This window comes from Pongo pygmaeus, chromosome 2, assembly GCF_028885625.2.
Source record: "Pongo pygmaeus isolate AG05252 chromosome 2, NHGRI_mPonPyg2-v2.0_pri, whole genome shotgun sequence".
Lineage (NCBI taxonomy): Eukaryota > Metazoa > Chordata > Mammalia > Primates > Hominidae > Pongo > Pongo pygmaeus.
In genome coordinates this window covers 44875869-44903424 of record NC_085930.1, presented here as the reverse complement: position 1 = coordinate 44903424, position 27556 = coordinate 44875869, and the positions used below count along the sequence as shown (strand labels likewise).

General features: G+C 38.5%; 1 protein-coding gene across 2 annotated transcripts in view; it reads left to right on the top strand.

Moving 5' to 3' along the window:
• Positions 1-27556, top strand: part of SLC9C1 (solute carrier family 9 member C1) — a 171580-nt gene that overhangs the window by 133730 nt on the left and 10294 nt on the right. The window contains exons 25-27 of one of the 2 annotated variants that reach the window (XM_054482329.1): positions 1054-1180; positions 16805-16857; positions 26128-26214. In XM_054482329.1, coding sequence (XP_054338304.1) covers positions 1054-1180; positions 16805-16857; positions 26128-26181 — 234 coding nt within the window. In that variant the 3' untranslated portion in view covers positions 26182-26214. Of the gene's footprint in view, positions 1-1053; positions 1181-16804; positions 16858-17037; positions 17310-26127; positions 26215-27556 lie in introns of those variants that run through there. The other variant, XM_054482328.1, reaches the window with a different exon arrangement.

Below are 27556 nucleotides of genomic sequence, written 5' to 3'. Positions count from 1 at the left end.
TGAGAACCTGAGCCATGTAAAGAAGGAAAGAAGTATGCGTATGTGTGTGTGTGTGTGTGTGTGTGTGTGTGTGTGTGTGTTGTTTTATGTTGGGGGAGAATCAGAGAGGCACACGTCAAAAGGAATCAGGGCACATAAAAGATACAGCTACAAAAAGTAATTCAAAGAGGACTCAGAGCTATTTAAAATATTCTGGAATACAGTGCTATATATTGAAATGATAAAAAAAAAGATACTTACAACTTATCCTCAAGAGATCTTTCAACCAAGTGGAAAGAAACAAATAAGTAAATATATTAATAAAATGTTTTACAGCTAGGATGAAAGCACTTACAGGGTAGATTTTGGACATAAGAAAAAAGTGTAATGGGAATGGGAGGGATCCCAACATGAAAAATGATCACGAGAAAATTTTCTAAGTGGACATCACCAGCACTGACATAATGCTTAATGACAGGAAGTGAAACATTCTCCGCTATGCTGCTCTCTACCTCTATCCTTGAACACGTAACAGAGATTTGGTGTGGGCGCTTGTTGAGAATTTAGACAGCCAAGCAGGAGCCTGAAGCCCGATAAACTCTATCTACTTCCCTAGAAACAGAGCCCTACTCATTGTGGATTTGGGTACCAATGTGATTCAAACTATATTGAAAACAACCACAAGGTGGAAGAATATTTTGAAATATTTCTATATGGCAGAAAGAAAGTTTAATGAAAAGAATATTTTGAAATACCCTTTTCATTAAACTTTCTTTCTGCCATGTGGAAAAAGTCTCTGGATGATTTTTAAAGGGCCACTGGCAATTCATTCTTAATCATTTTTTTCATATGGAATAGAAATATTTAAAAATCAATGAATGTATATGGAATATTGACTTTTACAAAACCAACATATCCAAGTATTTTAAGATATCAATCTTATTTGTGTTGATTTGTTAATATTTTCCATTTTTCCCAGATACCTAGAGAAAGCCAGAAATAGCAGCCTACTAGATAAATTTTTAATTGTAGGATATTTGCTCAGAAATTAACTTGCGTTCTGTCAACTTTCAGATACAAAGTATTGAAGATTTCACAAAAGTAGTGATTATTCAAACTCCAATTAACCTGAAAACATTCAGAAGGAATATTAGAAAGTTTGTTCCTAAACATAAAAGTTATCTTACACCAGGATTAATAGGTGAGTTAGATTTCTTTGAGCAATTGTGAAAACTTACTTTCCCTTTATAAAATAGCCATATGTGTATTTGGAAACTGTCGTTTGCATTCTGCCTAATATATTGAGGAATCCTTTTAACTGCCATATTTGCTATTCAATGTATGCGTTCAGATAGACAATATTGAAGTTACGCTTTTAAATTATTATACACTTCATCTATAAGAACAAAAGTGCATAATTATCAAAATGATATGAAAAAAGGTTAATGAGGGAATTACTAGCTCTTCCCCAAAATTAAGATATGTTACATAGCAATAACAATAAAAATAGCATTGTACTGTCTAAACAACAAACATAAACCACTGGAACTAGATGAATAACTTTGATATAAAGCTTACTCTTCATACAGACTTTAATAGACAAAACTTTAATCATAACATATATGATTATTTAATCACTACTATTAAGACCTTGGTTAAAATCTGAAAAATACTTTTGAGATAAATTTAAAAATTGAATTTCAATTTTCAATTTTCAATTTTCAATTTTAAATTGAATTTTGAGATAAATTTTAAAAATTTAAAAATTATTGAATAAGTAATAATAGAATTTAATTGATCAATTCATTAAAGGAGAAATAATGTTCAAAATTTAGAAATATAGAAATCAATTTTAAAATCCTATGTCTATAAAAATTATTACCAATCAAGAGATCAACCAAAGACAATTCACAGGTGAAAACTTGCACTGAGCACACAATGTGGGATTCTCTCTCCTGCTGCCCTGTGAAGAGGTGCTGTCCACCATGATTGTAAGTTTCTTGAGGATTCCCCAGCCATGTGGAGCTCTCCAGCTCGAAGGATGCACATTTAACATTTAAAGAAATAGCTAGATGCCAATCTACAGCTCCCAGCATGAGTGACGCAGAAGACGGGTGATTTCTGCACTTCCAACTGAGGTACTGGGTTCATCTCACTGGGGAGTGTCAGAAAGTGGGTGCAGGACACTGGGTGCAGTGCACCACGTGTGAGCCAAAGCAGGGCTAGGCATTGCCTCACCCGGAAAGTGCAAGGGGTCAGGGAATTCCCTATCCTAGTCAAAGAAAAGGGTGACAGACAGCACCTGGAAAATCAGGTCACTCCCACCCTAATACTGTGCTTTTCCAATGATCTTAGCAAATGGCACACCAGGAGATTATATCCCGTGCCTGGCTTGGAGGGTCCTACACCCATGGAGCCTTGCTCATTGCTAGCACAGCAGTCTGAGATCAAACTGCAAGGCAGCAGCAAGGCTGGGGGAGGGGGACCCGCCATTGCCGAGGCTTGAGTAGGTAAACAAAGCCGCCAGGAAGATCGAACTGGGTGGAGCCCACTGCAGCTCAAGGAGGCCTGCCTGCTTCTGTAGATGCCACCTCTGGGGGCAGGGCATTGCCAAACAAAAGGCAGCAGAATCCTCTGCAGACTTAAATGTCCCTCTCTGACAGCTTTGAAGAGAGTAGTGGTTCTCCCAGCACACAGCTGGACATCTAAGAACAGACAGACTGCCTCCTCAAGTGGGTCCCTGACCCCCGAGTAGCCTAACTGGGAGGCACCCCCGGGTAGGGACAGACTGACACCTCACACGGCCGAGTACTCCTCTGAGACAAAACTTCCAGAGGAACGATCAGGCAGCAACATTTGCTGTTCACCAATATCCACTGTTCTGCAGCCTCTGCTGCTGATACCCAGGCAAACAGGGTCTGGAGTGGGCCTCCAGCAAACTCCAACAGACCTGCAGCTGAGGGTCCTGACTTTTAGAAGGAAAACTAACAAACAGAAAGGACATCCACACCAAAACCCCATCTGTACGTCACCATCATCAAAGACCAAAGGTAGATAAAATCACAAAGATGGCGAAAAAACAGAGCAGAAAAACTGGAAACTCTAAAAATCAGAGTGCCTCTCCTCCTGTAAAGGAACGCAGCTCCTCACCAGCAACAGAACAAAGCTGGATGGAGAATGACTTTGACGAGTTGAGAGAAGAAGGCTTCAGATGATCAAACATCTCTGAGCTAAAGGAGGAAGTTCGAACCCATGGCAAAGAAGTTAAAAACCTTGAAAAAAAATTAGATGAATGGCTAACTAGAATAACCAATGCAGAGAAGTCCTTAAAGGACCTGATGGAGCTGAAAACCATGGCGCAAGAACTACGTGACGAATGCACAAGCCTCAATAGCCAATTTGATCAACTGGAAGAAAGGGTATCAGTGATGGAAGATCAAATGAATGAAATGAAGTGAGAAGAGAAGTTTAGAGAAAACAGAATAAAAAGAAATGAACAAAGCCTCCAAGAAATATGGGACTATGTGAAAAGACCAAATCTACGTCTGATTGGTGTACTTGAAAGTGATGGGGAGAATGGAACCAAGTTGGAAAACACTCTGCAGGATATTATACAGGAGAACTTCCCCAATGTAGCAAGGCAGGCCAACATTCAAATTCAGGAAATACAGAGAACCACAAAGATATTCCTCGAGAAGAGCAACTCCAAGACAAATAATTGTCAGATTCAGCAAAGTTGAAATGAAGGAAAAAAGTTAACGGCAGCCAGAGAGAAAGGTCGGGTTACCCACAAAGGGAAGCCCATCAGACTAATAGCAGACCTCTCAGCAGAAACTCTACAAGCCAGAAGAGAGTGGGGGCCAATATTCAACATTCTTAAGGAAAAGAATTTTCAACCCACAATTTCATATCCAGCCAAACTAAGCTTCATAAGTGAAGGAGAAATAAAATCCTTTACAGACAAGCAAATGCTGAGAGATTTTGTCACCACCAGGCCTGCCCTAAAAGAGCTCCTGAAGGAAGCACTAAACATGGAAAGGAACAACCAGTACCAGCCACTGCAAAAACATGCCAAATTCTACAGACCATTGAGGCTACGAAGAAACTGCATCAACTAATGAGCAAAATAACCAGCTAACATCATAATGACAGGATCAAATTCACACATAACAATATTAACCTTAAATGTAAATGGGCTAAATGCTCTAATTAAAAGACACAGACTGGCAAATTGGATAAAGAGTCAAGATCCCTCAGTGTGCTGTATTCAGGAAACCCATCTCACATGCAGAGACACACATAGGCTCAAAATAAAGGGATGGAGGAAGATCTACCAAGCAAATGGAAAACAAAAAAGGCAGGGGTTGCAATCCTATTCCCTGATAAAACAGACTTTAAACCAACAAAGATCAAAAGAGTCAAAGAAGGCCATTACATAATGGTAAAGGGATCAATTCAACAAGAAGAGCTAACTATCCTAAATATATATGCACCCAATACAGGAGCACCCAGATTCATAAAGCAAGTCCTTAGAGACCTACAAAGAGACTTAGACTCCCACACAATAATAATGGGAGACTTTAACACCCCACTGCCAACATTAGACAGATCAATGAGACAAAAAGTTAACAAGGATATCCAGGAATTGAACTCAGCTCAGCACCAAGTGGACCTAATAGACATCTACAGAACTGTGCACCCCAAATCAACAGAATATACATTCTTATCAGCACCACACCACACTTATTCCAAAACTGACCACATAGTTGGAAGGAAAGCACTCCTCAGCAAATGTAAAAGAACAGAAATTATAACAAACTGTCTCTCAGACCACAGTGCAATCAAACTAGAACTCAGGATTAAGGAACTCACTCAAAACCGCTCAACTACATGGAAACTGAACAACCTGCTCCTGAATGACTACTGGGTACATAACGAAATGAAGGCAGAAATAAAGATGTTCTTTGAAACCAACGAGAACAAAGACACAACATAACAGAATCTCTGGGACACATTCAAAGCAGTGTGTAGAGGGAAATTTGTAGCACTAAATGACCACAAGAAAAAGCAGGAAAAATCTAAAATTGACACCCTAACATCACAATTAAAAGAACTAGAGAAGCAAGAGCAAACACATTCAAAAGCTAGCAGAAGGCAAGAAATTACTAAGATCAGAGCAGAACTGAAGGAAATAGAGACACAAAAAATCCTCCAAAAAATCAATGAATCCACGCGCTGCCTTTTGAAAAGATCAACAAAATTGATAGACCACTAGCAAGACAAATAAAGAAGAAAAGAGAGAAGAATCAAATAGACGCAATAAAAAATGATAAAGGGGATATCACTACCGATCCCACAGAAATACAAACTACCATCAGAGAATACTGTAAACACCTCTACGCAAATAAACTAGAAAATCTAGAAGAAATGGATAAATTCCTCGACACATACACCCTCCCAAGACTAAACCAGGAAGAAGTTGAATCTCTGAATAGACCAACAACAGGCTCTGAAATTGAGGCAATAATTAATAGCTTACCAACCGAAAAAAGTCCAGGACCAGACGGATTCACAGCCGAATTCTACCAGAGGTACAAGGAGGAGCTGGTACCATTCCTTCTGAAACTATTCCAATCAATAGAAAAAGAGGGAATCCTCCCTAACTCATTTTATGAGGCCAGCATCATCCTGATACCAAAGCCTGGCAGAGACACAACAAAAAAAGAGAATTTTAGACCAATATCCCTGATAAACATCAATGCAAAAATTCTCAATAAAATACTGGCAAACCAAATCCAGCAGCACAACAAAAAGCTTATCTGCCATGATAAAGTGGGCTTCATCCCTGGGATGCAAGGCTCATTCGACATATGCAAATCAATAAACGTAATCCAGCATATACACGGAACCAATGACAAAAACCATATGATTATCTCAATAGATGCAGAAAAGGCCTTCGACAAAATTCAACAATGCTTCATGCTAAAAACTCTCAATAAATTATGTACTGATGGGACGATCTCAAAATAATAAGAGCTATCTATGACAAACCCACAGCCAATATCATACTGAATGGGTAAAAACTGGAAGCATTCCCTTTGAAAACTGGCACAAGACAGGGATGCCCTCTCTCACCACTTCAATTCAACATACTGTTGGAAGTTCTGGCCAGGGCAATCAGGCAGGAGAAGGAAATAAAGGGTATTCAATTAGGAAAAGAGGAAGTCAAATGGTCCCTGTTTGCAGATAACATGATTGTATATCTAGAAAACCCCATTGTCTCAGCCCAAAATCTCCTTAAGCTGATAGGCAACTTCAGCAAAGTCTCAGGATACAAAATCAATGTGCAAAAATCACAGGCATTCTTATACACCAATAACAGACAAACAGAGAGCCAAATCATGAGTGAACTCCCATTCACAATTGCTTCAAAGAGAATAAAATACCTAGGAATCCAACTTACAAGGGACGTGAAGGACCTCTTCAAGGAGAACTACAAACCACTGCTCAAGGAAATAAAAGAGGATACAAACAAATGGAAGAGCATTCCATGCTCATGGGTAGGAAGAATCAATATCGTGAAAATGGCCATACTGCCCAAGGTAATTTATAGATTCAATGCCATCCCCATCAAGCTACCAATGACTTTCTTCACAGAATTGGAAAAAACTACTTTTAAGTTCATATGGAACCAAAAAAGAGACCACATTGCCAAGTCAATCCTAAGCCAAAAGAGCAAAGCTGGAGGCATCACGCTATCTGACTTCAAACTATACTACATGGCTACAGTAACCAAAACAGCATGGTATTGGTACCAAAACAGAGATATAGACCAATGGAACAGAACAGAGCCCTCAGAAATAATGCCACATATCTACAACCATCTGATCTTTGACAAACCTGACAAAAACAAGCAATGGGGAAAGGATTCCCTATTTAATAAATGGTGCTGGGAAAACTGGCTAGCCATATGTAGAAAGCTGAAACTGGATCCCTTCCTTACACCTTATACAAAAATTAATTCAAGATGGATTAAAGACCTAAATGTTAGACCTAAAACCATAAAAACCCTAGAAGAAAACCTAGGCATTACCATTCAGGACATAGGCATGGGCAAGGACTTCATGACTAAAACACCAAAAGCAATGGCAACAAAAGCCAAAATAGACAAATGTAATCCAATTAAACTAAAGAGCTTCTGCACAGCAAAAGAAACTACCATCAGAGTGAACAGGCAACCTACAGAATGGGAGAAAATTTTTGCAATCTGCTTATCTGACAAAGGGCTAATATCCAGAATCTACAATGAACTCCAACAAATTTACAAGAAAAAAACAAGCAACCCCATCAAAAAGCGGGCAAAGGATATGAACAGACACTTCTCAAAAGAAGACATTTATGCAGCCAACAGACACATGAAAAAATGCTCATCATCACTGGTCATCAGAGAAATGAAAATCAAAACCACAATGAGATACCATCTCATGCCAGTTAGAATGGTGATCATTAAAAAGTCAGGAAACAACAGGTGCTGGAGAGGATATGGAGAAATAGGAACACTTTTACACTGTTGGTGGGACTGTAAACTAGTTCAACCATTGTGGAAGTCAGTGTGGCGATTCCTCAGGGATCTAGAACTAGAAATACCATTTGACCCAGCCATCCCATTACTGGGTATATACCCAAAGGATTATAAATCATGCTGCTATAAAGACACATGCACACGTATGTTTATTGTGGCACTATTCATAATAGCAAAGACTTGGAACCAACCCAAATGTCCAACAATGATAGACTGGATTAAGAAAATGTGGCACATATACACCATGGAATACTATGCAGCCATAAAAAAGGATGGGTTCATGTCCTTTGTAGGGACATGGATGAAGCTGGAAACCATCATTCTCAGCAAACTATCGCAAGGACAAAAATCCAAACACTGCATGTTCTCACTCATAGGTAGGAATTGAACAATTGAACACATGGACACAAGAAGGGGAACATCACACACCAGGGCCTGTTGTGGGGTGGGAGTTGGGGGGAGGGAATAGCATTTGGAGATATGCCTAATGTTAAATGACGAGTTACTGGGTGGAGCACACCAACATGGCACATGTATACATATGTAACTAACCTGCACATTGTGCACATGTACCCTAAAACTTGAAGTATAATTAAAAAAAAAAAAGAAAACACAATGTGGAAAATGTTCAACGTTGTTAATGTTTACAGAAACAAATTATATATTTGGTCTATTTGATTTGTGAAATTTTATAAGAATTATAATACCTCTCAACCAAAAGCAATGTAGTGAATTTGATACATATTCTTACTTTATTAATAGCAATGTAAACAATAAAGTAAATTTATCAGGAGATTCCAAAAGAAATAAAAGTGTTTACATCCTTTGACTAAATAATATGATGTCTCAATGTTTATCCTAAAGATATAAAGCTAAAAAAGAAAATGATAATTGAGCATATTTTAAAAATAAAACATAAGAAATAATAAAAATGTATAATGATGAATGAATGGTTAACTAAATCAGTACATCAGTCAATGTGACTGAATGTTATATAAGCATTAAAAACTTGATTTTCCATATTATAACTTTTGAAAAACCAGTGATACAAGGAAAGAAATAGCAGACACTGGGGTCTACTTGAAGGAGGAGGATGGGAGGAAGGAGAGGAGCAGAAAAGATAACTATTGGGTACTAGGCTTAATGCCTGGGTGATGAAATAATATACACAACAAACTTCTGTGACAGCGTGTCTACATATGTAATAAACTCTTCACATGTACCCCCAAACCTAAACTAAAAGTTAAAGAAAAACCAGTGATATACGTCAAGTAAAAATACCAAGAATATAACATTATATTACTAATGTAAATGAGTTTAATCTTTATTACGTACAATCATATAATTTTGCATCTATGTGGACACAAAATACTGCCATTGTATGGATACCTCCTGACCTTAAGATTAAGCATATACAAAGTGGCATAACCAAGATAATGGAATAGAAGGTAATCCATTCATATATCCCACAAAAAATAAAATTCTGTACCCATATATGGCCCAAAGCCTCTCTACAGGAGCCTCAAAATTTAGGTAGGAGTTTGTGAAGTCTTCATGTAGCTCACAACCTGAGAGCATCATTTTGAGAAGCAGATTGACTCCAGGTAGTTGATACTACAAGCTTGCTTCCACATTCAAGTCTTGAAATTGTCCTGTCCTCCAAGGGGCTTGGCTCCTTCCTCATTTGGTCTTGAGCCTGCAACCAAAACCATCTGTCAAGGGATCCAAGATGTATCATGCATACTTGTGCCTTGGCAGAGAAACTCATCTGCCTGCTAACATCTATCTCAGTGATGAACCTGAAAGTTTCCCTGTGGTTTAGCTTCAACCACTCTCAGCTGAGGTCCCAGCTCAGAGCTGCTCACACAAGGATCCAGAGAGAGAATCACCCATATCACACAACCTGGGAGTCTGAGCCCTGAGCCTCCCTGACAGGCTTGCCAAACTCCAACTCACAGCAGATCCTGATGGCACCAAGTCTCAGGTCTGGCTCCTCCCACTGCAACCAGTAAACTATCCCATCTGTGCTGAAACCTGCAAGGCATGCCCCTCTGAAGCAATAAGACAAGACTCTCCAGTCTGTGTCCCACAGCAGATCCCAAATCAACCCAATCTGAGCTCCAGCCCTTCCTGCTGCAGTCAGGGAACTATCCCATCTGTTCAGGGACCTACTGGGAAACACATACCTATCTGAACTGATGTGACAGGCATGCCAGCCTCCATCTCACAGCCGATCCCCAGAGGGCTCTGTTTCAAGTTTGTCCCCTCCTGCTACATCAGGGAGCTATCCTATCTGTGCTGGGTAATGTGCACTACTCTGAAGCAAGACTGACCTCTCCAGCCTCTGTTCCACAGCAGATCCTGAGGGGACAGTCTCAGCTCTGGCTCCTCCAGGTACAGTCAAGGAACTGCCTTGCTTGTGCAGGCACCTGCTGGGTGATGCGTACCCATCTAAGCCAACAATACAGGCCTATCAACCTCCTTTCTCTGGCAGATCCCAAGGGGGCCCAGCCTCAACTTCAACCCCTCTCACTGCAATCAGGGACCCAACATATCCATGCAGAGATGGGCAGAGAGTCACATCCATCTGGGCCATTGGGACAGTCTTCTGAACTCAGATTCCAGACCAGCACTCCCACACAAACCCAGAACCCTCCCTGGGTCTTCCCCAGGTCCATCTGGGCCTTAAAACCACATCAACCTTGAAATCCTAGTGAGAATCTTGGTAAGCCTGGGCTTAGAGCATCCTCTAGTGCTGAGAGGGCTGCAGTGATCACAGATTCAGGTAACTAAACAATCAGTCTGCCAGAATCCAAGGAAGGCTCTCCAAAGACAGACAGGGACAGGCAAAGGCAAACTGTGGAGACTAAAATAAATACCTAATCCCTCAATGTACATGTCCACAAGCATCAAGAATATTTAGAGAAATATGACCTCACCAAATGCACAAAATAAGATGTCAGAAACCAACCCTAAAGTGATGGAGATGTGTGATCTCTCAAAGAATTCAAAAAAACATTTTAAGGAAACTCTCTGAACTTCAAGAAAACACAGAATGAATTCAGAAATTTATCAATGAAATTTAACAGAGATCAAAATTTTTAAAAATCAAACAGAAGTCCTAAAGCTGAAAAATAAAATTAATGAAATACCATCAACAGCAAAATTGATCAAATAGAAGAAGGAATCAGTAAAGTTGAAGACAGTCCAGTTGAAAACAGAGTCAGAGGAGAAAAAGAATTAAAAAAATAAATAAAGATATCTTACAAGGTCTAGGTGACAACATCAAAAGAACAAATATTTTGGTTTTTGAAGTTAAAAAGGGAACTGAGAAAGAAAAAGTTGTATAAAGTTTTTTAAATAAATAATAACAGAAATCTTTACAAACCTGGACAAGGAGATAAATATCTAGATACAAAAAGATTAAGTCATCAATCAGATTTAACTCAAATAAGAATACCCCAAAACATTATAATCAGGTACTCAAAAGCCAAAGATAAAGAAAGGAAAAGGGACTTTTGAGCAAAAGCAATGAGGAAAAAAAAGAAGGAAATAATATGTAAGGGAAATCCAATATGCCTGAAAGCAGACTTCTCAACAGAAACCTTACAGGCCAGGAGGAGTAGAAAGATATATTCAAAGTGCTGAAGAAAAAAAAAAAATCTGCCAAGCACGAATACGGTACTCAGAAAAGCTAAACTTCAGAAAGAAAGGAGAAATAAGGACTTTCCCAGACCAAAAAAAAACCTTGAGGGGATTTATCACTACCAGACCTGTCCTATAAGAAATGCTAAAGGAAATTCTTCAAATGGAAAGAAAATAATATCAATGTGATTGTTACACTAATATGGTAATCATGGTGTGTGAGTCACTTATATCCCTACTAAGAAGAATAAAAGACAAAATATTTAAAATAATACTAACTACAACAATTTTAAAGAGATAAGCAATATAAAATGCAAGTTGTGACATTAAAAATCAAAATGTGGAGTAAGTTGGGATTAATGTGTACAGATGTCTTTGTTTGTGTGTTTGTTTCTTCTGTCTCTTTTTTGCAATCAAAGTTAAGTTGGTATTAGTTCTAAACAACTTATTTAAAGCATATTACCAGAAAAAAATAACTAAACACAATGGAAGATAGTAAGAAAGGAAGAAAGAAAGCGAATAGTTACAAAACAACTAGAAAACAAGTAAGACAATGGCAGTAGTAAGTCCTTACCTATTAGTAGTAACAATGAATGTAAACGGACTACATTCTCCAATTGAAAGATAAAGCATGGCTTAATAAATTAAAAAAAAACACACAACTATATGCTGCCTATGAGAAGAACTCTGCCTATAAAAATACATGTACACTGAAAATGAGAGGATAATATAAAATATTCCATGCAAACAGAAACCAAAAGAGGAAGAATAGCTATACTTATATCAGATAAAATGGACCTTAAATCAAAATCTTTACCAAAAAAAAGAACAAAAAAGGTCATTATATAATAAAAAAGGGTCAATTAAACAAGAGGATATAACAATTGTCAATATACGTATGCGCTAAACATCAGAGTCCCCAGATATGTAAAGCAAATATTAAGAGATCTAAAGGGAGACGTGGACTGCAATACAATAGTAGTAGGGGACTTCAACACCCGTTACAGCAATGGGCAGATTATCAAGACAGAAAATTAACAAACGTTGGAGTTAAACTAGACCCTACACCAAATGAGCCTAACAGACATTTACAGAGTATTTCATTCAACTGCTGCAGAATATATTTTTCTTATCAGCACATGGAATATTCTCCAGGATAGGCCACATGTTAAGCCACAAAACAAGTCTCAACAATTTTTTAAAAGTCAAAACTATATCAAATATCTTTTCTGACCACAATGGGATAAAACCAGAAATCAATCAGAGGAGGAACTATGGAAACTGACCACAATGGGATAAAACTAGAAATCAGTCAGAGGAGGAACTATGGAAACTATGGAAGTTTTTTTAAATACATGAAATTTAAAAAAACTTGCACCTAGATGACCAATGGGTCAATTTAGAAATTAAAGGAAACATTTTTTTTTAATTTATTGAAATAAATGAAAATGGAAACACAAAATTCCAGAGCCTATGAGATATAGCAAAACCAATACTAAGTGGGAAATCCATAGCAATAAATACCCACACCCCCAAAATAGAAACACTTAAAAAAAAATCTAATGAGACACCTCAAGGAACTTGAAAGCAGGAACAAACCAAACCCAAAATTGGTAGAAGAGAAGAAATAATAAATGAGCAGAAATAAATAAAATTGGAAATAATAATGATTTTGAAAGTTGGCAAAAAAAATTTGTGTTTTAAAAAAGATAATTAACAAAACCTTATCTAGACTAAGAAAAAGAGATAAACCCCAGATAAATAAAACCAGAAATTAAAAAGTAAAGATTGCAACTGATACCACAGAAATACAAAGGATCATCATAGACTACTATGAAAAATTATACACAAACAAATTGGAAAACCTATAAGAAATGGATAAATTCCTGGACACATACAACCTATCAAAATTGAAACATGAAGAAATAGAACACCTGTACAGACCAATAACACATAACAAGATCAAAGCCATAATAAAAAGTCTCCCATTAAAGAAAACCCCAGGATCTAATGGGTTCACTACTGAATTGTAATGAATATTTAAATAATAACTAATATCAATTCTACTTAAACTATTTCAAAAAATTGAAGAGAAAGAAATATTTTTAAATTTATTCTACTAGGCCAGCATCATCCTGATACCAAAAGCAGACAAGGACACAGGAAAAATAGAAAACTATAGGCCAATATCCTTGATCAACAGAGATGCAAAAATCCTCAACAAAATACTAGCAAACCAAATTCAACAATACATTTAAAGGTCATTCATCATGATCAAGTGGGATTCATCTCAAGGATGCAAAGATGGTTCAACATATGCAAATCAACAAATGTGATGTATTACATCAACAGAATCAAGGATGAAAACCCTATGATCATTTCAGTAAATGCAGAATAACTATTCAATAAAATTCAACATCCTTTCATAATAAAAATCATCAACAAATTGAATATAGAAGGAACATACCTCAACACAATAAATGTGACATATATGGCAAACCCTCAACTAATAACGTATTAAATGGGAAAGTATTTTAAAAAGCTTTTCGACTAAGATCTGGAGCAAAACAAGGATGCCCACTTTTATCACTATTCAACATAGTACTGGTGGTCCAAGCCAGAGCAATTAGGCAAGGGAAAAAAATAAAGGCACCCAAATTGGAAAGGAAGAAGTCAAAGTATTCTCATTTGCAGATGACATGATAGCACACTTAGAAAAACCCAAGGACTCCACACCAAAAACTCTTAAAACTGATAAATCCAGTAAAGTTGCAGGATACAAAATCAACATACAAAAAGTCAGTAGCATTTATATAGGCTAACAGTGATCAGTCTGAAAAAGAAATGAAGAAAGCAATCCTATTTACAATAGCTACAAAAAAAAATACCTAGGAATAAATTTAACTTAAGAAGTGAAAGATCTCTACAAGAAAAACTATAAAACACTGTTGAAAGAAATCAAAGAAGGCACACAAAAAATTAAAAGATATTCCATGTTCATAGATTGGAATAATTAATGTTGTTAAAGTGGTCTGTACTACCCAAAGCAATCTATAAATTCAATGCAAGGCCTATCAAAATACCAACAGCATTCTCCACAGACATAGAAAAAAAATCCTAAAATCCACAGGGAACCACAAAAGACCCTGAATAGCCCCAGCAGTCTTGAGCAAAAAGAACAAAACGAGAGGCATCACATTACCTGATTTCAAATTATACTACAAAGCTACAATTACCAAAATAGCATGGTACTGGCAATAAAAACAGACACATAGATCAATGTAGCAGAATAAAGAACCCAGAAATAAATCCATGCACTGATAGCCAACTCATTTTCAACAAAAGCACCAAGAACATATATTGGGGAAAGGACAGTCTCTTTAATAATTGGTGCTAGAAAAACTGGACATCCATATGCAGAAGAATGAAACAAGCTTCCTATCTATTACCATATAAAAAAATTCAAAATGGATTAGAGACTTAAATTTAAGACCTAAAACTGTAAAACTACAAAAAAAAAAGTTGGGAAAATGCTATAGGACATTGGCCTGAAGATTTTTTTGCCTAAGGCCACAAAAGAACAGACAACCAAAGCCAAAATAAACAAGTGGGATTATATCAAGCTAAAAAGCTTCTGCACAACAAAGGAAAGAAACAGTCTACAAAGTGAAGAGAAAACCTACAGAATAACAGAAAATATTTGCAAACTAGTCATCTGATATGGCATTAATAACTAGAATATATAAGGAACATAACTCAATAGCAAAAACACAAGTACTCGATTTTTAAATGCACAAAATATCTGAAGAGACATTTATCAAAAGAAGACATGCAAATGACCCATAGATATACGAAAAAATGCTCAACATCACTAAGAATAGAGAAATGCAAATCAAAACCACAATGAGATATCATTTCACCTTAGTTAGAATGACTACTGTCAAAAAGACAAAAAATTTAAAATACTGGCAAATATACCAAGAAAGGGGAACACCTGTACACTATTGGTGGAAATGTAAAGTAGTACAGCCATTATGGAAAACTGTACAGTGTTTCTTTAAAAAAAAAAAAACTAAAACTAGAATTACCATATGATCTAGCAATCCCACTGCTGGGTATATATTCAAAAGAAATAAAATCAGTATGTTGAAGCGATGTCTTCACTCCCATGTTTATTGCAGCACTGTTCACAACACCCAAGATATGAAATCAACATAAGTGTTCATCAACAAATGGATAAAGAAAATGCAGTGTGTATATGTGTGTATGTGTGTATATACACAATGGAGTATTATCTAGCCATTAAAAAAACAATAAAATTCTCTCATTTGCTGCAATGTGTTTGAAACTAGAGGTCATTATCTTAAGCTAAATAATTCAGGCACAGAAAGACAAACGCGACATGTTCTCACTCATATGTGGGCACTAAAAAAGTGGATCTCATAGAAGTATAGAGTAGCATGATAGTTATCAAAGACTGAGAAGGAAAGGGAAAGGAGATGATGAAGAGTAGTTGACTAAGGGGTACACAAAAATACAGTTAGAGGGGATAAGTTCTAGTATTCAATAGTACAGTAATTATAGTTAAAAAAATATATTGTATATTTCCAAATAGCCAGAAGAGAAGAATTGTAATGTTCACAACACAAAAAAAAGATAAATGTTTGAGGTGATGGATATCCCAATTATTCTGATTTGATCTTTACCCATTGTATATGGGCATCAAAATATTATATGTACCCCCAAAATAGGTACAGCTAATATATATCAATAAAATATTTAAATTGTCAAAAAAATTAAAATAAAATACCTTGATTCTCTGCTTTTAAAAATGATTAAGCATATACAGGGCATGGTTTTGGGCCCTTCACCATCTGCTCTTTCACCTGCTATCTCCTCTCCCCACACTTTAAAACCTAGCCATACCAAACTACAAATGGTTCACCTGATATAAAAGATCTGATGGCCTCCCATTCCTGAGCCTTTCCCCATATTGTTCATTTTTCCTGAAATTCTCTATACATCCTCTTCCCCCACATCTCCTCATTTCATGGAGCTAACTCCTTATCCTCGAAATCTCAGCTTTTTCTCCAAGCAGCCATCACTGATACACCCCAAATTTGCAAAACTGCGCTATGTGACTCTCCTGCGTGCTCCCATAGACCAACATACACACAGTCCTGTTTTACCACGTCATATTTCTTTGTATGTTTGCTAGTCTGTCTGTTTTACTAACTTAAAACTCCTAGAAGACAAGGATCTTAATTATTTTGCTTTCTTATGTATCCTCATTGCTAGCCACATGCCTGGCCCTCAATACATATTAATATAAAAGTATTTTGGGATATTGGAATGATAGATGATTTTGTAGCTCTGCTTTCCAAACTTTTTGCACATTTATTATATACTCTCCATAATAAAAGACTTATAATCACTTTCTTAAATGTGACCCCTTTTTTTTTAACCAAATGAGATTACCACCAATTTCAGATCACAGGTCCTGAGTGTGATTTGAATCTGATCTAATCTGATAGTTGGACTAATAGAAATAGTCACTTGCTTCAGTGGTTGAATTAACACTGTTTTTTTTTTAATCAGGTTCAGCTGGAACATCGGAAGAAGGCATTCAAGAAGAAACAAATGTTAAGGAGGTAAATTTAAAGCAGCCTTTCTAAAAGTTTTATTTTGGGTAAAAGAGAGTCTAGAATTTATGGAAACTACCAATGTGTTTCTCTTATTCTGAAAAAGTTCATCTGCTAGTCATTTTGTAGATTTTGGTGTAAAACACTTATTTTAGCACTGGGTACAGTGGAAATTATACTTATTTTTAGGGAAATATTGGAGAAATGACAAAGAAAAACGAAGTTCAAGGGATGCCAGAAGATCTGTCTTGAATCACATTAGCAACCAGGCACTACAAGGATGGCTACAGTTGTAGCACACCCAAGCCCCTTCCACTCCCCCTTGGAGTGCCAAAATCTGGACTGACCTTAATATTTTCAGTGCTACCTCAGCTATGCATTTGGGATCTTTAAGCCTGAAAACAGTTTGCCCTGTGTTTACAGTGCATGACAGAAAGAAGGAGCTCAATAATAAATGTTCTAACAAAATATATCCCGGCTAACCTAAATTTATTCAGAAAGTCCCACAAATATTGATCAATTTCATATTCCTCTATGACCCTGGGGATCTTGAAATCCTCAAAATCTTCAGCCAACTTCACAATAGGATTCCAAGCTGTGAAACACTATAGGACTCTGGAACTGAAACTGAGCAGACAGAAATATAATGAAAATACCCCACCAAATCTACATCATCCTACCTGTGTCTGAATCGTATGGACTCCAGATGCAATGGAGAGTTCATTTTTAGTTTTAGTCTCTGCCAAGTTGTTATATTGCTCCAGAAGATGCTGATTATAATACTCAGAATCTAATAAATGTCTGCTATGAATACACAAGCCATAAAATTGTATATTTAGTTGTTAAATACATATTTTACATCGATTAAGCCTATTTGTTCTATTAGCACTAGACATAAACCTCTGAGAACAGACACTCCTTTTGTCCCCAACATGTCCTCACAAATATATGTTGAATAAAAGATGATCATAGGCTCTGTGATAAGTTGAAGATGTTCCTCATCCAAGTGCCCTGGCTTTTAAGAGGACAATACTGTTTTCCAGTACCCAAGTTTCCATCCCTTATGAAAGAAGGATGTTCACTCTCTCCCAAAAGGATTTTGGAGACTTCTTGGGAAAAAGTTTCCTCAAACCTTTCCTATTTATTGCCTGTTGAATGGAATTCATGGCAGAATAGCATAAGGGCCAAGAATCTGGGCTCTGGTATGAGACTTTCTGGGATTGACTCAGATTCTACCACTTAATAGCCATGTGACCTTGGGCAAATTTTTTAACCTACATAAGCATCATTTTTTCATCTATAAAAGAGTGATAATAGCAATACCCACCTCTGTAGAGATCAAAGAAATGAAAAGTACACTGCACAGTCCTTGGCACAAACAAGCAATTCCTACACACAGTTTCCATTATTCTTGGTGCACCCTTTCTTAATACAGGAAACTATTTCTCCAAACGTCTTTGACTCTTCCCATATTCTCTAAAAAACATGGATACGTGCACCTATTCTAATTCTCCCAAACACAGCTGCTCCTGAAGGCTAGGGAATAACAAAGGGAAATAACAATAGAAAAATAGATGAGGAGGACATTTAAAATAAAATATTAGATGACTTCTAGAGCCCACTGACAAGACTATCTTTTTTTTTTCTTTTTTATTTATTTTTATTTTTATTTATTTTTCTTTTTTTTAATTATTATTATTATTATTATTATTATTATTATACTTTAGGCTCTATGGTACATGTGCGCAACGTGCAGGTAAGTTACATATGTATACATGTGCCATGCTGGTGCGCTGCACCCACCAGCTCATCATCTAGCATTAGGTATATCTCCCAATGCTATCCCTCCCCCCTCCCCCCACCCCACAACAGTCCCCAAAGTGTGATGTTCCCCTTCCTGTGTCCATGTGTTCTCATTATTCAATTCCCACCTATGAGTGAGAATATGCGGTGTTTGGTTTTTTGTTCTTGCGATAGTTTACTGAGAATGATGATTTCCAATTTCATCCATGTCCCTACAAAGGACATGAACTCATCATTTTTTATGGCTGCATAGTATTCCATGGTGTATATGTGCCACATTTTCTTAATCCAGTCTATCATTGTTGGACATTTGGGTTGGTTCCAAGTCTTTGCTATTGTGAATAATGCTGCAATAAACATATGTGTGCATGTGTCTTTATAGCAGCATGATTTATAGTCCTTTGGGTATATATCCAGTAATGGGATGGCTGGGTCAAATGGAATTTCTAGTTCTAGATCCCTGAGGAATCGCCACACTGATTTCCACAAGGGTTGAACTAGTTTACAGTCCCACCAACAGTGTAAAAGTGTTCCTATTTCTCCACATCCTCTCCAGCACCTGTTGTTTCCTGACTTTTTAATGATTGCCATTCTAACTGGTGTGAGATGGTATCTCATTGTGGTTTTGATTTGCATTTCTCTGATGGTGAGTGATGGTGAGCATTTTTTCATGTGTTTTTTGGCTGCATAAATGTCTTCTTTTGAGAAGTGTCTGTTCATGTCCTTTGCCCACTTTTTCATGGGGTTGTTTGTTTTTTTCTTGTAAATTTGTTGGAGTTCATTGTAGATTCTGGATATTAGCCCTTTGTCAGATGAGTAGGTTGCGAAAATTTTCTCCCATTTTGTAGGTTGCCTGTTCACTCTGATGGTAGTTTCCTTTGCTGTGCAGAAGCTCTTTAGTTTAATTAGATCCCATTTGTCAATTTTGGCTTTTGTTGCCATTGCTTTTGGTGTTTTAGACATGAAGTCCTTGCCCATGCCTATGTCCTGAATGGTAATGCCTAGGTTTTCTTCTAGGGTTTTTATGGTTTTAGGTCTAACATTTAGGTCTTTAATCCATCTTGAATTGATTTTTGTATAAGGTGTAAGGAAGCGATCCAGTTTCAGCTTTCTACATATGGCTGGCCAGTTTTCCCAGCACCATTTATTAAATAGGGAATCCTTTCCTCATTTCTTGTTTTTGTCAGGTTTGTCAAAGATCAGATCCTTGTAGATATGTGGCATTATTTCTGACGGCTCTGTTCTGTTCCATTGGTCTATATCTCTGTTTTGGTACCAGTACCATGCTGTTTTGGTTACTGTAGCCTTGTAGTATAGTTTGAAGTCAGGTAGTGTGATGCCTCCAGCTTTGTTCTTTTGGCTTAGGATTGACTTGGCGATGCGGGCTCTTTTTTGGTTCCATATGAACTTCAAAGTAGTTTTTTCCAATTCTGTGAAGAAAGTCATTGGTAACTTGATGGGGATGGCACTGAATCTGTAAATTACCTTGGGAAGGATGGCCATTTTCATGATATTGATTCTTCCTACCCATGAGCATGGAATGTTCTTCCATTTGTTTGTATCCTCTTTTATTTCCTTGAGCAGTGGTTTGTAGTTCTCCTTGAAGAGGTCCTTCGCATCCCTTGTAAGTTGGATTCCTAGGTATTTTATTCTCTTTGAAGCAATTGTGAATGGGAGTTCACTCATGATTTGGCTCTCTGTTTGTCTGTTATTGATGTATAAGAATGCTTGTGATTTTTGTACATTGATTTTGTATCCTGAGACTTTGCTGAAGTTGCTTATGAGCTTAAGGAGATTTTGGGCTGAGACAATGGAGTTTTCTAGATATACTATCATGTCATGTGCAAACAGGGACAATTTGACTTCCTCTTTTCCTAATTGAATACCCTTGATTTCCTTCTCTTGCCTAATTGCCCTGGCCAGAACTTCCAACACTATGTTGAATAGAAGTGGTGAGAGAGGGCATCCCTGTCTTGTGCCAGTTTTCAAAGGGAATGCTTCCAGTTTTTGCCCATTCAGTATGATATTGGCTGTGGGTTTGTCATAAATAGCTCTTATTATTTTGAGATACGTCCCATCAATACCTAATTTATTTAGAGTTTTTAGCATGAGGGGTTGTTGAATTTTGTCAAAGGCCTTTTCTGCATCTATTGAGATAATCATGTGGTTTTTGTCTTTGGTTCTGTTTATATGCTGGATTACATTTATTGATTTGCGTATATTGAACCAGCCTTGCATCCCAGGGATGAAGCCCACTTGATCATGGTGGATAAGCTTTTTGATGTGCTGCTGGATTCGGTTTGCCAGTATTTTATTGAGGATTTTTGCATCAATGTTCATCAAGGATATTGGTCTAAAATTCTCTTTTTTTGTTGTGTCTCTGCCAGGCTTTGGTATCAGGATGATTCTGGCCTCATAAAATGAGTTAGGGAGGATTCCCTCTTTTTCTATTGATTGGAATAGTTTCAGAAGGAATGGTACCAGCTCCTCCTTGTACCTCTGGTAGAATTCGGCTGTGAACCCATCTGGTCCTGGACTTTTTTTGGTTGGTAAGCTATTGATTATTGCCACAATTTCAGCTCCTGTTATTGGTCTATTCAGAGATTCAACTTCTTCCTGGTTTAGTCTTGGGAGGGTGTATGTGTTGAGGAATTTATCCATTTCTTCTAGATTTTCTAGTTTATTTGCGTAGAGGTGTTTGTAATATTCTCTGATGGTAGTTTGTATTTCTGTGGGATCGGTGGTGATATCCCCTTTATCATTTTTTATTGCATCTATTTGATTCTTCTCTTTTTTTCTTTATTAATCTTGCTAGCGGTCTATCAATTTTGTTGATCCTTTCAAAAAACCAGCTCCTGGATTCATTAATTTTTTGAAGGGTTTTTTTGGTCTCTATTTCCTTCAGTTCTGCTCTGATTTTAGTTATTTCTTGCCTTCTGCTAGCTTTTGAATGTGTTTGCTCTTGCTTTTCTAGTTCTTCTAATTGTGATGTTAGGGTGTCAATTTTGGATCTTTCCTGCTTTCTCTTGTGGGCATTTAGTGCTATAAATTTCCCTCTACACACTGCTTTGAATGCATCCCAGAGATTCTGGTATGTTGTGTCTTGGTTCTCGTTGGTTTCAAAGAACATCTTTATTTCTGCCTTCATTTCGTTATGTACCCAGTAGTCATTCAGGAGCAGGTTGTTCAGTTTCCACGTAGTTGAGCAGTTTTGAGTGAGATTCTTAATCCTGAGTTCTAGCTTGATTGCACTGTGATCTGAGAGATAGTTTGTTATAATTTCTATTCTTTTACATTTATTGAGGAGAGCTTTACTTCCAAGTATATGGTCAATTTTGGAATAGGTGTGGTGTGGTGCTGAAAAAAATGTATATTCTGTTGATTTGGGGTGCACAGTTCTGTAGATGTCTATTAGGTCCACTTGGTGCAGAGCTGAGTTCAATTCCTGGGTATCCTTGTTGACTTTCTGTCTCGTTGATCTGTCTAATGTTGACAGTGGGGTGTTAAAGTCTCCCATTATTATTGTGTGGGAGTCTAAGTCTCTTTGTAGGTCACTCAGGACTTGCTTTATGAATCTGGGTGCTCCGGTATTGGGTGCATATATATTTAGGATAGTTAGCTCTTCTTGTTGAATTAATCCCTTTACCATTATGTAATGGCCTTCTTTGTCTCTTTTGATCTTTGTTGGTTTAAAGTCTGTTTTATCAGAGAATAGGATTGTAACCCCTGTCTTTTTTTGTTTTCCATTTGCTTGGTAGATCTTCCTCCATCCTTTTATTCTGAGCCTATGTGTGTCTCTGCACGTGAGATGGGTTTCCTGAATACAGCACACTGATGGGTCTTGAGTCTTTATCCAATTTGCCAGTCTGTGTCTTTTAATTGGAGCATTTAGTCCATTTACATTTAAAGTTAATATTGTTATGTGTGAATCTGATCCTGTCATTATGATGTTAGCTGGTTATTTTGCTCGTTAGTTGATGCAGTCTCTTCCTAATCTCAATGGTCTTTACATTTCGGTATGATTTTGCAGTGGCTGGTACCGGTTGTGCCTTTCCATGTTTAGTGCTTCCTTCAGGAGCTCTTTTAGGGCAGGCCTGGTGGTGACAAAATCTCTCAGCATTTGCTTGTCTGTAAAGTATTTTATTTCTCCTTCATTTATGAAGCTTAGTTTGGCAGGATATGAAATTCTGGGTTGAAAATTCTTTTCTTTAAGAATGTTGAATATTGGCCCCCACTCTCTTCTGGCTTGTAGGGTTTCTGCCGAGAGATCCGCTGTTAGTCTGATGGGCTTCCCTTTGATGGTAACCCGACCTTTCTCTCTGGCTGCCCTTAACATTTTTTCCTTCATTTCAACTTTGGTGAATCTGACAATTATGTGTCTTGGAGTTGCTCTTCTCGAGGAGTATCTTTGTGATGTTCTCTGTATTTCCTGAATCTGAATGTTGGCCTGCCATGCTAGATTGCGGAAGTTCTCCTGGATAATATCCTGCAGAGTGTTTTCCAACTTGTTTCCATTTTCCCCGTCACTTTCAGGTACACCAATCAGACGTAGATTTGGTCTTTTCACATAGTCCCACATTTCTTGGAGGCTTTGCTTGTTTCTTTTTATTCTTTTTTCTCTAAACTTCCCTTCTCGCTTCATTTCATTCATTTCGTCTTCCAGGGCTGATACCCTTTCTTCCATTTGATCGCATCGGCTCCTGAGGCTTCTGCATTCTTCACGTAGTTCTCGAGCCTTGGTTTTCAGCTCCATCAGCTCCTTTAAGCACTTCTCTGTATTGGTTATTCTAGTTATACATTCTTCTAAATTTTTTTCAAAGTTTTCAACTTCTTTGCCTTTGGTTTGAATATCCTCCCGTAGCTCAGAGTAATTTGATCGTCTGAAGCCTTCTTCTCTCAGCTCATCAAAGTCATTCTCCGTCCAGCTTTGTTCCGTTGCTGGTGAGGAACTGCATTCCTTTGGAGGAGGAGAGGTACTCTGCTTTTTAGAGTTTCCAGTTTTTCTGCTCTATTTTTTCCCCATCTTTGTGGTTTTATCTACTTTTGGTGTTTGATGATGGTGATGTACAGATGGGTTTTTGGTGTGGATGTCCTTTCTGTTAGTTTTCCTTCTAACAGACAGGACCCTCAGCTGCAGGTCTGTTGGAGCACCTGGCCGGCCGTGTGAGGTGTCAGTCTGCCCCTGCTGGAGGGTGTCTCCCAGTTAGGCTGCTCGGGGGTCAGGGGTCAGGGACCCACTTGAGGAGGCAGTCAGCCCATTCTCAGATCTCCAGCTGCGTGCTGGGAGAACCACTGCTCTCCTCAAAGCTGTCAGACAGGGACATTTAAGTCTGCAGAGGTTACTGCTGTCTTTTTGTTTGTCTGTGCCCTGCCCCCAGAGGTGGAGCCTACAGAGGCAGGCAGGCCTCCTTGAGCTGTGGTGGGCTCCACCCAGTTGAAGCTTCCAGGCTGCTTTGTTTACCTAAGCGAGCCTGGGCAATGGCGGGCGCCCCTCCCCCAGCCTCGCTGCCGACTTGCTGTTTGATCTCAGACTGCTGTGCTAGCAATCAGCGAGACTCCGTGGGCGTAGGATCCTCTGAGCCAGGTGCGGGCTATACTCTCCTGGGGCACCGTTTCCTAAGCCCGTCGGAAAAGCACAGTATTCGGGTGGGAGTGGCCCGATTTTCCAGGTGCCGTCTGTCACCCCTGGAAAGGGAAATCCCTGACCCCTTGTGCTTCCCGAGTGAGGCAATGCCTCGCCCCTGCTTCGGCTGGCGCACGGTGCACTCACCCACTGACCTGCGCCCACTGTCTGGCACTCCCTAGTGAGATGAACACGGTACCTCAGATGGAAATGCAGAAATCACCCGTCTTCTGCGTCGCTCGCGCTGGGAGCTGTAGACCGGAGCTGTTCCTATTCGGCCATCTTGGCTCCTCCCCCTTTTTTTTTTTTTTTTTTTAACAATGCTGCCTTAATAGCATATTTGGAGGGATCGAAGAAGGAAAGCTAATGTTTTTCATGTACCTAGCCTCAAAGAGTGCTGCTTTTCCATCAATTAAAAAAAAAATGATGGCATGGTGGTTGTTAATGAAGCAGGAGTGTGAAAATGAAAGTTTGTTAAGTGACAGGAACGTTAGCTATTAAGACATATAAAGAAAATCATCAGATTGTGTTGTTTAGTAGATGCTTCTTCTCCTTGCAGTTAGATCCTGGCTGTGTTAGAATCAGCTCTCTTCCCAGGATCCCAAACCCTTTCCTCGTCATTACCATCCCAGGACTGTGGCTTTCCCTTTACATAATAAAAAGTCCACCAAAGGTGTGGGGGAAAGAAAGATAGATCAGACTGTTATTGTGTCTATCTAGAAAAAGGAAGACATAAGAAACTCCATTTTGATCTGTACTAAGAAAAATTCTTCTGCCTTGAGATGCTGCTAATCTGTAACCCTGGCCCCAACCCTGTGCTTGCAAAAACATGTTGTATTGACTCAAGGTTTAATGGATTTAGGGCTTTGCAGGATGTGCTTTGTTAAAAATCTGTTTGCAGGCAGTATGCTTGGTAAAAGTCATCGCCATTCTCCAGTCTCAAGTACCCAGGGACACAATGCACTGCGAAGGCCGCAGAGACCTCTGCCAAAGAAAGCGTGGGTATTGTCCAGGGTTTCTCCCCACTGAGACAGCCTGAGATATGGCCTCATGGGAAGGGAAAGACCTGACCGTCCCCCAGCCTGACACCAATACAGGGTCTGTGCTGAGGAGGATTAGTAAAAGAGGAAGGCCTCTTTGCAGTTGAGATAAGAGGAAGGCATCTGTCTCCGGTTCGTCCCTGGGAATGGAATGTCTCAGTGTAAAACCCGATCATACATTCTATTTTCTGAGATAGGAGAAAACGGCCTTATGGCTGGAGGTGAGACATGCTGGCGGCAATACTACTCTTTACTGCACTGAGATGTTTGTGTAAAGTCAAATGTAAATCTGGCCTACATGCACATCGAGGCACAGCACCTTTCCTTAAACTTATTTATGACACAGAGTCCTTTGCTTGCGTGTTTTCCTGCTGACCCTTTACCCACCATTACCCTATAGTCCTGCCACATCCCCCTCTCCGAGATGGTAGAGATAGTGATCAATAAATACTGAGGGAACTCAGAGACCAGTGCCGGTGCGGGTCCTCCCTATGCTGAGTGCAGGTCCCCTGGGCCCACTTTTCTTTGTCTATACTTTGTCTCTGTGTCTTATTTCTTTTCTCAGTCTCTCATCTCCACCTTGCCAGAAATACCCACAGCTGTGGAGGAACAGGCCCCCTTCAAAGGGCCTATCATCACATCAAGCAACAAAGTGTTTTGAATCCCAGGATGGAGCACACAGTGCTGCCACTTCCAGGAGTCCCCAACCTTGCTCCCTGCTCTGTGGACTGAATTCTACCAGCCCTGCTTTGTAAATCTGACCCTTATTAACAGTCTCAGAATTTGAGTCCTGTCTCCTGTCTCAATTTCTAGATGCAAGAGCCTGCACATTTTCTTGATGATCTCAATGACAAAGTTCAACTCTAAGGAGTCCCCTAGAATAAACCTAAGGAAAGTCAGGTAAGCCACTCTGGTTTCCTCCACAAGATCAGGAGCACATCTGTCCCTGGAGATACAGACTGAAGCCAAAGTTACTTGCCCTTTATGTGATAGTGTGAATTATAGCTCTTTCCACTAGTCAGATAATTCTTCTAATTACAGTGTTTCTAAGTTGTAATTTAGAGAATTAACTTTAAAATAAGACTCCTTTATCTAGATTTCTGAAAACTTCATAATATTCTGGTTTCCTCTCTATATACTGCTACTTAATCTCACATGCAACACTGGCTGCTCTCAATTTAGCAGGTTATTTTTCAGGCTACAATGTACTGTTGGAAGATATAAAAAGATAAGTTATGACTTCACTTCTCAAGTGTTTATGTTCTAGTTAAGAAGACAAAACCTACCAGAAGGCAATTAAACTACCATAAAAGATACACTGTGGATAACACCAGCTGAAGTTAAACGAATTCAAGAGAGAAATAGCTGGCTGTGAGAATGAGCAAAGTCTTTGTAAAGAAAGGAAGAGGATATTCACAAGAGAGGATAAAAGAAAGCAAGACCTTTGGGGAAAAATGAGGACGACAGTCTGACAGTTAACTGTTCAAAATGTGTCTATGGGGAAATATTTGTGTGTGTATGCTTTATATGATTTTATGTTACATAAATCATATCACTAAGTTAAAAAATAAAAGCCATCAGATAAATAGGTTTATCTCCATTTTGAAAATGTAATTCTTCAGGCTGGGCGTGGTGGCTCACGCCTGTAATCCCAGCACTTTGGTAGGCCAAGGCAGGTGGATCACGAGGTCAGGAGTTCAAGACCAACCTGACCAATGTGGTGAAACCCCATCTCTATTAAAAATACAAAAATTAGCCAGGCACCGTGGCAGATGCCTGTAATCCCAGCTACTCAGGAGGCTGAGGCAGGAGAATTGCTTGAACCTGGGCAGCAGAGGTTGCAGTGAGCCGAGATCATGACATTGCACTCCAGCCTGGGCAACAGAGTGAGACTTCATCTCAAAAAAAAAAAAAAATTATATATATATATATTTCTTCCATGCCACCTCCATATTTTAAAATATGGCCATATTTAAAAGTAGATTTAAAAGCTTAAAATACCCTATGAAAAAGTATTTGCAAGATAAATTTAATGGCAGATCAGAGGCTTTCAGTGTGCCTCAGCTACTTGGAAATAGCAAGATAGTGCATAAAAATTATCTCCGTGAGCTACAATTCAAGAAGGAAGATGGGAATCCACTGGAATCATGAGGGACACCCCAGATCCCACAGAGAAGAACACTGGCAAACAGCACTCCCATGACAGTATCTACCTCATAAAAGTGAGTGAAGCCCCAGTATA